We start from the raw sequence: 15376 nt of genomic DNA, 5'->3' as shown, positions 1-15376 counted from the left end.
GGACAGCAATGTTGTTCTTCGCAAAAAGGTCCTGACCCATAGCATAGTGAACTTCGCCGTCCAAGAGATATCATACTAATTACTCATCTCTCTTATCAAACAACCTTACTACAATCTTATCAGTGTTGTTAGTCAGTTCAGTGTTGTTATTTAGTTGATATTACCAAAGGTTGTATTATGTTGTTATACTCAACAATGATTGGATGTGGTATTCAATTGAGTGTGGAGAGTAAAAGGGGCTAAAGAACCTAAGACCTAGGCACACATCATCTTGAAAAAGTATTTAAATTTAGAGTGCTCTGTGTATAATTTTTAAATAAACACAAACTGTTTTATTTAAAGAACTCTAATTGGTAGTATTTTAGCTGTTCCATGTCTAAACTTTATTTCTACTGCATAGCTTGTGTATTATATGGGTGTTAAGATCAGTAAAGTTATGTGCAAAGACTTGGACAACCCACCACTTGCATGAACATATTGGCTGTGTACTTGACTCCTCATCACACTTCATCTCTCATCACAATTGACTCCTCATCACACCCTACCAATCATCACAATTGACTCCTCATCACACCGAACCCCTCATCACAATTGACTCCTCATCACACCGAACCCCTCATCACAATTGACTCCTCATCACACCGAACCCCTCATCACAATTGACTCCTCATCACACTTCACCTCTCATCACAATTGACTCCTCATCACACCCTACCAATCATCACAATTGACTCCTCATCACACCGAACCCCTCATCACAATTGACTCCTCATCACACCGAACCCCTCATCACACCTGACCCCACACCCACATCTGACTCATCACCACATCTAACCCCTCACCACACCTGACACTTCACCACACCTAACTCCGCACTGCACCTTACTCCGCACAACATCTGACCAGCTCTTGTTAATTGACAATTCTATTTTAATCCTACAACTGGCTTTAAGTGGTTTTTGACTCATTAAGTATATTGTAATATGAACTGTCACGGTTACTCTGTTTTTACTTTATTCGGAGTACAAGTTATATCACTTGAAAGATCCAAAGTTTTATATTATAACATAAGATATTGTAGAGTTACATTATATTTTACTTTAACGTTTATATTTCCGATTTTTGTTTTGTTTTTTTTGTGTAATTACCTAACATCCAAAATTTAACTTGTGTTTAACGAAATTCCCGTTAAAGAGTTTATTTTCTACATAATTGGAAAGACTGTGCTCTTGGTTTTCAGAGTAATTTTCTCAGAAGCCTTAACTAATTATTATTTATGCAATAATTGTTTAAAAATTTGATGTTTTATAAAATAGCAAAATGTCTAACTCATAAAATGTAGATTAATTAAGTTTTATTTTATATTTGACTTCTTCTGGATGTTATGAACACAGTTTGTGTAAACTTAATTATTTACTACATATTTATGTTTATTTGATAAAAAACAGTTTTATCTAATTCTGTGAAGGTACTGGTATTTTATTGTTTTATTTCTATGCCAATTGCGTGTTTAAATCTTTTGCCATAGAAAAACATCACATAAACCCCTATAGTAATGGTATATTTGCCTATACATTTATTTAGATAAAAAAAATAAGTTCATCCAATAGAAAACAAAATTTTATAAATGCATAGAAAATGTATGAAATGAAATGTTTGCTAATATTTTTGTTTTTATAGATAAATTATTTAAGTACCAGTAGTCTTTTTTTACTGAAACATTTCTTTTTTAACCCTTTTAACCCCGACGTCCGTACTATACGGACGTCGTAAAAATGGCGTCAACTCCCGACGTCCGTATAGTGCGGACGTGCACTTTTTATTACTTTACTGGCCACCTATTTCACCAAATCCTTTGAAATTTCACAGACTTGTGCACAAAGATATTTTGCATCGAAATATATTAGTTTGTAATGGTTTTACTTCGTATTTTGGCAGTCTGTGACTGAGCAATTGCAGTTCGTCTCGACTGACTGCTCACGCTTGTTGCAGACAGCTGTATATCACGTGGTTGTAAATATTCCGTTTTCTTCACAGTTTTAGGTTAAAGCAGTGTAAAGTACGGCAGTTAAAATTGAGTTTATTAATTATCTCCCGTATATATTAATATCTCTATGTATATATTAATAGTCTCCCGTAAGTGAAAATACACTAATTAGTAACCTAGTTGCAAATGGTGTGGATGTGCACCCAATTGTTTTGGTGACCACAAGTGCTAAAACATTTTGTAGTGATGTAAATATTGTTTTAAAACTTTTTTAAAATTTAGATTATGAACAGTTTTAGTTATTTTGTCAGAAATAACTTTGGTTTTATGCTTATTTTAAGTACTGTGAATTTCAAAGGTCTTGTTACATTGCCTTGACCAGAAATGGCAAAAAGAAAAATTTACACAGCTTTACAAAAATTGATGTTACTCCACTTGTAAATAAGGTAGGCCTATAATTTTTGTTTTCTTTTATTAAGGATTAAATATATCATAAAGTAAATGGGTATTTTTGTGTCAAATATTTTTTTATATATATGGTTTCCATGATCAAACTTGAAATTTTTTCATTTTTATTTATTTTATATATATATATATATATGTATGTACAAAAAATTACATTCAAAATAATAATTTTATTTGTATATGTCTGTAAGCTACATGTATAAAGAAGTAAAACAAAAAAAGAATTACCTAAATATCTTAAAAAATAACTGAGTTATGAATTTTTTACAAAACCCTTACATTTTGTCTAAAAATGGCTTGGGATTTCTGGCACATCACTTGATTTAATGGCCGGGGTTAAAAGGGTTAATTTGCCTTCGATCGTGCTATACATTGGTCTGAAGGAAAACTTATTCTTAATTATTTCTTTGTTTCAGATTTTTTAATTGTACACTTTCAAACTCTTCAATGTTTAAATTTGTATATTACATCCATTTCTAGACACAGACATGTCTAAAATGTCTGTAGCTTTAAACGATAGATTTGCAGTGATTTTTAAAAAACCCTCACATATCCACTAAAAAGTGACTAATTTAGGAAAAAATTAGTCCAGTTCTTGAGTTAATCATGTGTAGTAATTGGGAAAGGTATATCCATAAAAAACTAAAATCTTATGATTATAATAAAGAAATAAAGTAGTACACATTAATTTTTTCTGTAAATAAATTTAAATTGATTGTTATGCACATGTTTTTGTTTATTTGTTTAGTTTAACCCATTGCACTCGTAAGGCCACTATATGTGGCCCATACTGATCTCTTGCTCAGCTCAAACAAAATCTCAGGTAGTTGTCCTCTTAGCTAGTGGCCGGCTGGGTTCGGCTTCACACCACTGGTGACTGCGTAACCATGTACATTACCCATATTTAAAGGGCAGTATGTAAGTGGTGAGCCTTTTATTTACTGAAATTTGAGCACTATTCTTGAACACTTACAATGTTTACTATCTTTAAGTACAAAAACCTTTTTACTAGTTAATAATTCTTTTTTTGGAAATTTACCTAATGGTATTTAATTTAAGTTCTCGTTTCACTTAATTAAAAAGTATTTTTATTTGCAATATAAAAATACAATCAGTCTCAAGTAGGTCTCTAAGGTCAACAGAATATAAACTAATTTACATATTTTGATGATTGGCTCTAGCAATTCACAATGCGACAGGGCTTCAATAATTTGTAGGTACGCTATAGCAGCTACTGTGCCACTGACAGTTAGATAAATACAACTCTAAATTATATTTGGTACGATATTTACTGCAGATAGTGAAATATTATTTTAGTTGCTTATTTGGCCAATGGGTCACTGCAGGACAGTCCAGCGACCCCTGGATGAGGATTGAGTATTATAACTGTACAGTTCAGTCGGCCATACGTAGTAGAGTGACGAGCTGAACAGGCTATTAGAGTGGCCCGGCGAGCTGGGAAGACAATCACATACCAGTGCAAAGGGTTAATAAGGTCTTCAACATTTTTCAAGTCTTGTACAACACATGCACAAATGTCACAAGCTTGGTCTGCATTGTGGTCAGATGAGGCATGGTTATGATGTTGAACTTGTAATCAACAACAATAAAATGCACATATAAGTTACATTAGATTTCACATAAAGCATTTGGCTTCAGTAAAATGACCCTGTAGGGGAGCAAACTATTTTAGATTTATGGGTGTATTGTTCATGCTGATTTTCCATTCTTATAATAATATTTCACTAACATTTTAGAAATGCAGATGGAAAAGTTCAAATTTGATGGGAGGTAATGTATTTAAATCAATGTATTGTAGAATCCTATTCAATTGTTCTTTTGTAATACTCAGGTCTTAATGAGAATGATACTGTTTTCTACGGTTTGGGTTTGGCCAACAGATCTCACATTATGATCCACAATGTCAAGTGTCTTGTCACACATTACCTGATTCTTACATTAAGAGAACTTAATTTTTAGTTGTCCTTATTCACATTTACCTACTCAGGAAGATCTTACTCTTTTATGTCACACCTTTGACTTATGAAATGTGGTCTAACAATCTACAGGATCTCATAGTCAGTCGGAGTGTGAGATCACCTAGCTCAAGTACGAGATTGTCTGGATAGGATCTAGCCAGTGTGAGACCGTCTGGGTTAGTTCAGGCCACTGTTATATAGGCTAAATCAGTTCAAATTCCTTGCACTCTCACATTTTTATCCGACCTGGGTGATCTCACATTTTGACATAACCTGATCTACGTGGTTTTTTACATCTAACTCAACTTAGTCACAATTGACTTATTCATGTAATCTAACGATTTTATAAACTTGATTGACCCTTTTGATTTCATTTTACAGCCAGTTACACTGAGTAATATTTCATGGTAAAGTTGTTTTTGGAAAGTCCCTAATCTATTTATAATATTCAATTCAATTTTTCAATTCAAAACCTTATTTATTTCCAAATAAAGAAATTACAATTCCATAATAGAGTAATATATACTATAGTAATTTTCAAGTATGATTAAAACATTAACATTACTTAAAATATAGGAGAAAAGTACCCACATAGGCAAGCCTGTGCGTGGGCATGAGTCGTTGAAAAGATAGGTCGACCCACATTGCCGATAAGTTTTAATCATATACAACTCAGATATGTAGCACACTTAACACACTCACGTACATACATAAATACATAAACCTAGCTCCCATTACAATAGAGCTAAAAAAAAGTAAGTAAAGTAACGGGCATAGGCTAGTAACAGACATGAGCTTGAAGTAAAAGAAAAAGAAAATCCTATCTGTAATTGGATGCAATAACGTTCTCCGTTGCCTCCCCTCCCAAATCCGTAAGCCAATTAACCAGTAGCTTCTTAAATATTCCAATTTTTATATTATAAAACTCAGTTAATGGTCTTGGTAAATTTCTAATCAAAATTTGCATTATATAATGAGAATTAGTTAATGTAAAGCTTTTAGTTAATCTATCTGTTAAAATATTTACTGAAACCGAAATCCTAGTTCCGTACCTATGGTTAGTTCGTCTAAAAATTGTGTTATTGTTTTTATACATATACAAAACCAATGTTTTTACATATAGCTGTCTGACCCCCAAAACTCCCATATCATTAAAAAGTGCAGATGATGCACCCTCCCTCCCTCCCTCCCTCCCTAACACACACAACGTACTGTCATGCAATCTCTCTCATTCCCAAGCACACACTGAGCCCTAATATAACACTAACAAATATACAATGTAAAGCTTTTAGTTAATCTATCTGTTAAAATATTTACTGAAACCGAAATCCTAGTTCCGTACCTATGGTTAGTTCGTCTAAAAATTGTGTTATTGTTTTTATACATATACAAAACCAATGTTTTTACATATAGCTGTCTGACCCCCAAAACTCCCATATCATTAAAAAGTGCAGATGATGCACCCTCCCTCCCTAACACACACAACGTACTGTCATGCAATCTCTCTCATTCCCAAGCACACACTGAGCCCTAATATAACACTAACAAAATATACACACTAGCATGCTAGAGGACACCTTACAACAAACATACTCTATTAATCCTATAAAAAAAAACTAACTACATAAATTAAATCAAATCTTACATTTCTATTCAGTATTAATTATGTTAATCAAAGTTAGTATACACTAAATGTATAACTGGTTCAAATATAAATATCTGGTTACTGCATACTTTTGTCTATTCTGGGGTAATATAACGGTATCTGACTATAACATAACTTAATTTGAATTTAATAAGATAATATTAACGATGAGAGGATATTAAATCCTCTGACATGAAAAAACATAAAAAATTATATCAGATTTGTGACATAACAATGTCAATATAATTATAATATACACACACAAATACAAGTCCATACATACACATATACATACATATACACATATATAAGGGGAATTATTTACAATCATCATCATCCTTACAATTGTGTGTATATGTTCCTTATCCATAGATTTAATAAAAAACAAAAACATTACAATTTCATTTAAGTGTTTAAGTAACTTGTTAGAAAAATAAACTTTAAAATATTTCTCATTCAAAATAAACAAATAAAATATATCTTTCATATTTAAAAACAAAACTAGTGATACATATAAGGTAAATAAATATTATTGTATCATTGCTTTAACAATAAATAAATATAAAACCCACTTCTTTCCATTTAATGAATGAAACTATGTTGCATTTGTAAGGAAAAATAATCTTATTTAAAAACTAAGAAACAAATAATAAACTATTAAAAATAGATAAATAATTAAGTTTTATCATGTACTTTATAAGTGCAAACAAAATCTCCATGAATAACATAAGCTTTCTCTAAAACATTTTGTTGAGAACTAAACATTCAGGTTTTATACAGTTAGTTTAACAAAGTTGTGTGCAACATATACAATGGTAGACTGTGTCTGTCCAATACCATAAAAGATACTTATCTAATCAACCAAAGTAAACGCACACTCGTTAAATACATACGAAATTTAAAAAAAAGTATTTTTTAACTAAACAAGAATATAAAAAATAATAAACCCTGAGCAGCTATTACACGTTTGAAGTGTTCACTCAAGTTTCTCACTCATCCTACATGCAACTAACATTTTTATTAATTAAGTTCCCAAGGTATCTTACTAATTTACTTGTCCTTTTGGGGGGCTGATGCTGCTGTTGTTGTTCGTCGCTGATAGTTGGCTGTCTTCGGCCTGACTCTCGTCCGGCAGTCTCGGGGGAAAGGCGGCTTTCGTGACGTCCCGGTCAAACCACACCTGGACTGCTTTGGAACTCAGAGTCTTCCTCACAAGTATCTTGCTGTCTTTAATCCAGGCGTAGGCCAATTTTCCTTCCTTCACCAGAGACCTTGCCATCCATAACACCGACTTGTTTTGGGGAGTTAAATGCTCATTTATAAAAACAGGGCCGGGCGGAAGTGACCGTGACAGATCTGTTGTGTTCGCCCTCTTCTGTTTCGCCGCTGCCAGCCATTCTGCTCGCCGAGATCTCGAAATAAACTTTGCTACAATGGAATTGCTACGCCCTGGCAACCTGTGCGCTATACTAAAGTCCTGTTTACTATAGGAAACACCAATAACTTTAGCTAATAAGAATAAGAATAAGAATCATTTATTCCATTGATCTGTTTACAGAAATAGGACGTCATTTTAAAATTACATACATTGTTAGAGCTAAAAATTACATTAACACAAAAGTGTTGTAAAAAGTTCACATGAAATTTAAGTAAAGTAGCAATAAATAAAAGTAATTATAGTTAGTTATAAACTAAAACCTAACATTAATATGGCAATTCATGAATTCCTCAATGCTGTAAAAAGGATTTTTCACTAGCCAATCATATAACTTTTTTTTAATATTTTAAAGGAAACAAGTCTCGCATCATCAGGCAGCTTATTAAAAAAATTTATAAAATTTAATTTAAACGAGCTTTTAGTTTTAGCTAGTCTGTGAGGCAATATATCAATCTTATTCCTTCCCCTAGTGTTGTATTGATGGATCTCCTGTCTTGTATGAAAAAGATTCAAATTAGATTTTGTATACAATAAAACTTGAAAAATATAAAGATTTACTATTGTGGAAATTTGAAATTGTACAAAAAGAGGTTTGCAGTGTTCAAGTGGGTTGGCTCCTCCAATATTACGAATAATGTCTCTAGAACGGCATAAACATTCTCACCTGCTGTCGGTGGAACACCTCTTATTTCTATGTTTCTATTCCGCGAATACTGTTGCAATTCGTGTACCTCACATTGTATATCAAACACCTTTTTCGAAAGATTCCTATTTTCGGCCTTCAAGACTTCACAGTCCGCCTTTAATACAGCATTCTCGGCTTCCACCGCTGACAGCTTGTTTCTCACGTCATCCAGTGATTCTTTGACGGAAGTCATGGTGGCTTCCAGAGTCGCGAAGCTCTTGGAGTTTTCTTTGCGAGATTGTGCCATGTCGTCCTGTATATTTTTTAAAACCTTCAGTATGTTGGAGTCTTCACTATCGGAACGACCCTGGAGGGACGATGAGTCTTCAGAACACTCATCACAACGCCACCTAGAAGAGTCATTATTCCGCATTCTCTGCAACTTCTTCGCGGTCCGGAGTCGGCAGCAAGCCGCATGAAATGCGGACCTACATTCAACGCACTGGACCATTTCTTCTGGTTTGGAAAACCCGGATTTGCACTTTGCTCACAACATGATGAGACAATTTTCAGAGCGCACCGACTAAATCAGTCCAATTTATTATATTCCACAATAATTAATATAACAAATATTGTACTTTAATTCTATTTGAACTTTTATACAACACGTGCCGCAAAGCAGTGGTTTTAAAAAATAAAGATAAGAAAAATAAAAAGTTATCAAATTAATAAAATGAGTTCAGTAAACCGGCGCGGACAGGTAGGCGGCGGGATACTCGGCTACACGTGCACGGAGCGGCTTATCTGCACGACCTTCAGCATCGGCTGACCGATAACGAATATATTCTCACAAACCATCACTCACTTTAACACGTTTACTGTAGACTACAAATACAAATCCTATACCCAGGCCTTAAAACAATAAAAAGGTATAGATATTTTTTTACTTAACTCTATAATTTGTTCAACTCAAAACTTATACAAGCAACAATTAGTCAGAAAGAAACATGCCTAACATATCATTGTAAAAATAAAACTTAAAATTGACAAGTTTTTCTTCGTTCACTTAACAGAATTTATTCTATGCATTTGTTTTATAAACCATGTATTTGACTGTTATGTATTCTTGTATATGTATGTAAAATGGAGCAGTGACAATAATCTAAGGCAAACATATTTTTCCATAAATTAAAAATGTTAAAATGGATCATGTTTATAGGGTGATGTGCTGAGGAACAGCCTGCTGACAAGATACTTCGGCAAGTCATTCATTCAGAAACGTGACAATGTAGAGTTGGGGGTTGCTAGCCAGCGGTCTCTTGTCACCCATGGACCTGGAGGTCAGTAGAATAACACTGCTCACAGTTTTAATGTACTCTGTGATACTCAATGAAGCGTGATACTGTAGAGTTGGGGGTTGCTAGCCAGCGGTCTCTTGTCAGCCATGGACCTGGAGTTAGTAGAATAACACTGCTCACAGTTTTAATGTGCTCTGTGATACTCAATGAAGCGTGATACTGTAGAGTTGGGGGTTGCTAGCCAGCGGTCTCTTGTCAGCCATGGACCTGGAGTTAGTAGAATAACACTGCTCACAGTTTTAATGTGCTCTGTGATACTCAATGAAGCGTGATACTGTAGAGTTGGGGGTTGCTAGCCAGCGGTCTCTTGTCAGCCATGGACCTGGAGTTAGTAGAATAACACTGCTCACAGTTTTAATGTGCTCTGTGATACTCAATGAAGCGTGATACTGTAGAGTTGGGGGTTGCTAGCCAGCGGTCTCTTGTCACCCATGGACCTGGAGGTCAGTAGAATAACACTGCTCACAGTTTTAATGTACTCTGTGATACTCAATGAAGCGTGATACTGTAGAGTTGGGGGTTGCTAGCCAGCGGTCTCTTGTCAGCCATGGACCTGGAGTTAGTAGAATAACACTGCTCACAGTTTTAATGTGCTCTGTGATACTCAATGAAGCGTGATACTGTAGAGTTGGGGGTTGCTAGCCAGCGGTCTCTTGTCAGCCATGGACCTGGAGTTAGTAGAATAACACTGCTCACAGTTTTAATGTGCTCTGTGATACTCAATGAAGCGTGATACTGTAGAGTTGGGGGTTGCTAGCCAGCGGTCTCTTGTCAGCCATGGACCTGGAGTTAGTAGAATAACACTGCTCACAGTTTTAATGTGCTCTGTGATACTCAATGAAGCGTGATACTGTAGAGTTGGGGGTTGCTAGCCAGCGGTCTCTTGTCAGCCATGGACCTGGAGTTAGTAGAATAACACTGCTCACAGTTTTAATGTGCTCTGTGATACTCAATGAAGCGTGATACTGTAGAGTTGGGGGTTGCTAGCCAGCGGTCTCTTGTCACCCATGGACCTGGAGGTCAGTAGAATAACACTGCTCACAGTTTTAATGTACTCTGTGATACTCAATGAAGCGTGATACTGTAGAGTTGGGGGTTGCTAGCCAGCGGTCTCTTGTCAGCCATGGACCTGGAGTTAGTAGAATAACACTGTTCACAGTTTTAATGTGCTCTGTGATACTCAATGAAGCGTGATACTGTAGAGTTGGGGGTTGCTAGCCAGTGGTTATTAAATGCAAGTATCCCTTTCTACTTTAGTCCTTTGAGGCCCATGTAAAATACATTTGTTGTTCTTACTAAGCAGGATAAAATGTCTGTAATTTCTATCCTAACCTTTCGAACTATGATTTTGAACATACAAGAGGAAGCTTATAGGATGCAAATGATATGTTTTTAAATTAGGATAGGCAATGAAAGGTTTGTAGAATCTAAACCTTTATCTAAATCTAATAGATTTGCCACTATCCACCATCAAAATATTGTAGGTTACTCAGTAAGAAGTACGATTTACCGAGAGCGGTGTAGTCGTAAAACGTACTTGACCTGCCATCTGGTCATGCATAGAAACACGTTTTCTTCAGTTGTTTGTTGGGTAGGCAGCGGCCACATCGGAGCTCCGACTAATTGCATTGTCCCGAGTAGAGAGGTTACCTAACCTCAAACTAAACTTGTGGAATAACTATGACGACTGATGAAAATAAACTAGATATAATACCTTGGTTTGTTGAATGACTTTATCAATAACTAATAAAAAAATTCAAAATAATACTCTCATTCAAATAAAACAACTATTCATTTAAAATTTTTTGGAGGTAAAAATTTAACCCTTACACCGTTTTCCATAGAATAGAAACATTCACAGTGAACTAGGCCTATTATCACTTTAACCTAGTATCTCAATGCATGTCATTTCACTCCTGGATATCCATTAGGTTGCCCAGATGTAAGTGATACCATCAGTTTCGGTAGTACACAGTTTAGGTTTTAACTGAACAGGTATAAACCAGTAAGAACTGAACTCTTCTGGAATTGGAGAAAACTTGTTTCTAAAAAGGTTTTTTTAGACTTTCAGATTTGTTTTCTTTATTTTTTCTCCTCTCTTGATTCTAGATCTTGTTTGTAGATTGCTTTATTATACAAAATGAAATTATAACAGAAAAGAAAAACTGTTAGCCACTTAAAATGTTTATTTAATGGTCCGTTCACATTCCTTATAAAAACTTACTACTCTGGTGCCCAGAACAGTGTTTTTAGATGGTGGTAGGAGAAAACTGGTAATACTAGTCTTCATTGTTGTAGTGCCCCAATGTGGTCTGTACAACGTTCTGGAACATTAATGTTCGTCTTATTTCTTTAGTGTCAGTCTAGACAAAAAAAAACATATTACAGATGTTGTGTGTACACAAATGATCTCTAAGTGTTTCTCAGAAATACAGCAACAGATATTTTGAATGTGAACGATTTGATTCAATCAATTTTTAATCTGTTAAATTGTATGTACTCTTACTTTGTAAATTTGTTGGACTCTGTGATGGTGCTACAGTTGACTGTCCGTTATAGCAAAGCTGCTCAGTCGGGCCGGTCGGTCCCTTCATGAGGTCCAGAGCCACTTGGATAGAGAGGGTGCCTCGGACCTGGTGGTGGAGCTGGTTATTCGGTCCGTTCACTCTCCCTCCATTTTTGTGGAGGCTGTGGAGCTGGGTATCGCTCTTCTGGAGGGAGGGAACCCCATCATACAAAAGAGTATGTTCAGCAAGTTGCTCGGGGGTGATCTGAGCCAGGCTTTCTTTAAGGTAAGCTTCTTCCTCTTAAGGGCGAGATATACTAACATCAATGTTTTTAGAAGAAGTAAAAAAACTTGTTACTAAAACTCTACTAAGATGGACTTCTGTATTGTGTTGTTTTATCGGGTTAAGCCAGGGGTTTCCAAACTCTTCAGACCTCTGGCTCTATTAATATACATATTATTACTGGTGGCACCCTGAATACAAACTAAAACAGTATCGTCACTATATGCTATAATACACTATAAAACATGGTGTCTAATTTTAATTGTAATTATGTATGAGCTACATCATTCCATAAAAATAGAACATTCATAGGTTAGAAAAAAAAACTGGGCTCTAACCTGCACTCACATGGGTCTCGGGAGCCGGCCTTGTCCTTTTATTTAGACCAAATGTTGTTGTCTCCGCTGTAATGTCTTTTTACTTTATCTCTAAATTTTAATACTTACAGTAATTTACAAAAAATTATCAGGAGTATAATTCATTTTAAAAAAAATCATTATTCAATACACTAAACATTGGATGGTAATCGTAACAAGATATGGTTTGATCATTTATAACTTAATTTTTCTTTTTTCCGCGACACTCTTTGTGACACATCGCAGTGTCCTTGGTACCCGCAGCTCACAGTTTGGGAAACTATGGGTTAAGCTATGTAGATGATTACCTTTAATTGTATTCACTAAATCATTCTCAGTCCGACCCATATTTGGTACAAAGCTGAAAACAAGTAAAGGTCTGACCTGGCCTGAACTTGGAAGTTTAACTACAAATTCTGTGTCATATTTGGTAATTATTGCCTTAGTATGTACCCAGGGAAATCTTGCACTTTCAAGTTAAAAATACTAAGTTTTAAAGTATTTAGTTTTTGAAATTTGTAAGGTTGTTCACGACCAAGTTATGTTTGCATTTCTAAACTACTTTATCTAACGTAAATGCAGATTAGTACATTACTAATGGACAAAACCATTATTGTTGTTGACCTGTGCAATACATATACTGTATACTTGAAGTAACTTATTGTATGTGATTAGGTGTTCTATGACAAAATGAGAGACGCACAACAAGAAATCAAGTCCACAGTGACGGTCAACACATCTGATATAGCAGCAAAAGCACATGAAGATAAGGAGTCAGGAAAAGAACTAGATAAAATGAACAAGAAGAAAGGTAATTTTGTATTAAAACTAATAATTTCTATTTTTTGTTTCTCATGCAATTTTTATATGCAAATATAATTTTTTACTCAAAATAAGTGTAAGTGTTTAACAGAAATTTTTGGTTGTGTGAAATTTTATTATGATTATCATAAAATTGAACGGTAAAATTTAAAATTCTTTATTCCATATGTTATGGATTAAAAAAGGTAATTCTAGCGTAATAGAGCTATGATGCATATTCAGATAGTAAAGATTTAAAAAACATTTATTTTGGTATGTTCATTATTTTCACTGTAACATATTTTCTATTTTTAACATAAATCATTTTGTATATCTTGTACATTTTATCTGGTGTCAAAGCTGAATCATGAATTCACTGAGTCTTCAAGAAATTCCATTTTGATGGGACTTAACTGACTCAACACTCAAACGTGTTTCTTTTCATACTTTGTGCTTTAAAAACCGTAGATAAATAAAATAATTAACAAGTATTGTAGTTTTGTAAATAATAGTTCTCTTGCAGTTAATATATGTTTATGTTCATACATCACCTCAAGCCTGCTGCGTCAAATCGTGGACACCAGCAAATTGACATTATACAAATTACCGACCACGAAAATGAGTTTTTGACGTACTTTGTGTTTAAAAAAAGCCATAGAAAACATTATCTAATCAAAAACTTAGACTTTGATTTGCTAGACTTGCTTTCTAATCCTTATATCAAAATAGAATACTTCATATGTTTTAAAGGCATTATGTACCAGTCTATGTCATGCCATACGTTAAGAACGAACAACTTAATCAAGATAAAAAGCAATAATGCAAAACATTGTTCTTTCCAGGCAAGTCAAATGGTATGGTTATAACTGATGAGATGAGAGAAGAGCTGAACCAAGCTGCTGCTGCCACTTCTCAGGCATACTCAACTGTTCGGAACATAACACCAGGTGAGTTACAATCACTGTGTTCGGTTATGTTTAACCAAGTCAAATGGTATGGTTATAACTGACGAGATGAGAGAAGAGCTGAACCAAGCTGCTGCTGCCACTTCTCAGGCATACTCAACTGTTCGGAACATAACACCAGGTGAGTTACAATCACTGTGTTCGGTTATACTTAACCAAGTCAATTGTTTTGTGTCATTAACTCTTAGCTGGTTGCATTGTATCTAATATATATACAACCGCATGTGTAACTGACTGACTGACTCACGTATATACTAATTCTAACCTACTTCCAGATGAGTTAGAGACTTGAAATTTGGTACACAGATAGCTTTCCACGTGTAACCACCAGGAAAATCCCGAAAAGTGAGAATTTTTCATTTTCAACCCCTCAAAAAAATTCCCAAAAAATCGCGCATTCTTCACCCCTGCAGACATTTTTTGTAAGCCCGATAGCGGGCGAACCGTTGGAGCTAGCTCGGATCTGACGAAAAATTCATAATCAGGAATGAGGTGAACTACAAAAAAGGTCCAGTGACTTTTTGCTCTATCTTCCATGGTTAAGCGACAAAAACGCTCGAACATTTGAAATTCCAGAGATTTTTTCGATAAAAATAATGTTTCAAGCCCGATAGCGGCCGAACCGTTGGTCGTAGCTCAAATCTGATTGACCCATCAAATTAGCAAATTGCGCGATCTACAGAAAAGGTCCAGTAATCTTTTGCCCTATCTCGATTGGTTTGGCCGAAAAAACGTGATTATGTACAATTTTGTTGTAACTTTTACGCGAAACTTTTGTTTTTGGGGTCGATAGCGGCGAAACCATTGGTCGGAGGTCAAAATAAGACTAACGTTTTATTTAGGAAATAAGATGACCTACAAAAAAGGTCCAGTGACTTTTTACTATATTTCCCTTAGTTTGACCGCAAAACGCGATTAAGTGAAAATATTGGACATTTTCGCCTAAAAATTTACATTCCGGGCTTGAT

The 15376-nt window shown here is 34.9% G+C and overlaps 1 protein-coding gene across 11 annotated transcripts in view; it reads left to right on the top strand.

Moving 5' to 3' along the window:
* LOC124368672 (inositol 1,4,5-trisphosphate receptor) overlaps positions 1–15376 on the top strand; it is a 152811-nt gene that overhangs the window by 101143 nt on the left and 36292 nt on the right. For 10 of the 11 annotated variants that reach the window (XM_046825951.1, XM_046825948.1, XM_046825950.1 and 7 more), the window contains 4 exons: positions 9359–9479; positions 12057–12289; positions 13318–13453; positions 14286–14390. In XM_046825951.1, coding sequence (XP_046681907.1) covers positions 9359–9479; positions 12057–12289; positions 13318–13453; positions 14286–14390 — 595 coding nt within the window. Of the gene's footprint in view, positions 1–9358; positions 9480–12056; positions 12290–13317; positions 13455–14285; positions 14391–14425; positions 14530–15376 lie in introns of all 11 variants that reach the window. The other variant, XM_046825944.1, reaches the window with a different exon arrangement.

This window comes from Homalodisca vitripennis, chromosome X (assembly GCF_021130785.1).
Source record: "Homalodisca vitripennis isolate AUS2020 chromosome X, UT_GWSS_2.1, whole genome shotgun sequence".
Lineage (NCBI taxonomy): Eukaryota > Metazoa > Arthropoda > Insecta > Hemiptera > Cicadellidae > Homalodisca > Homalodisca vitripennis.
The sequence above is the reverse complement of the archived record's forward strand: the minus strand, read 5'-3'. Positions and strand labels throughout refer to the sequence as shown.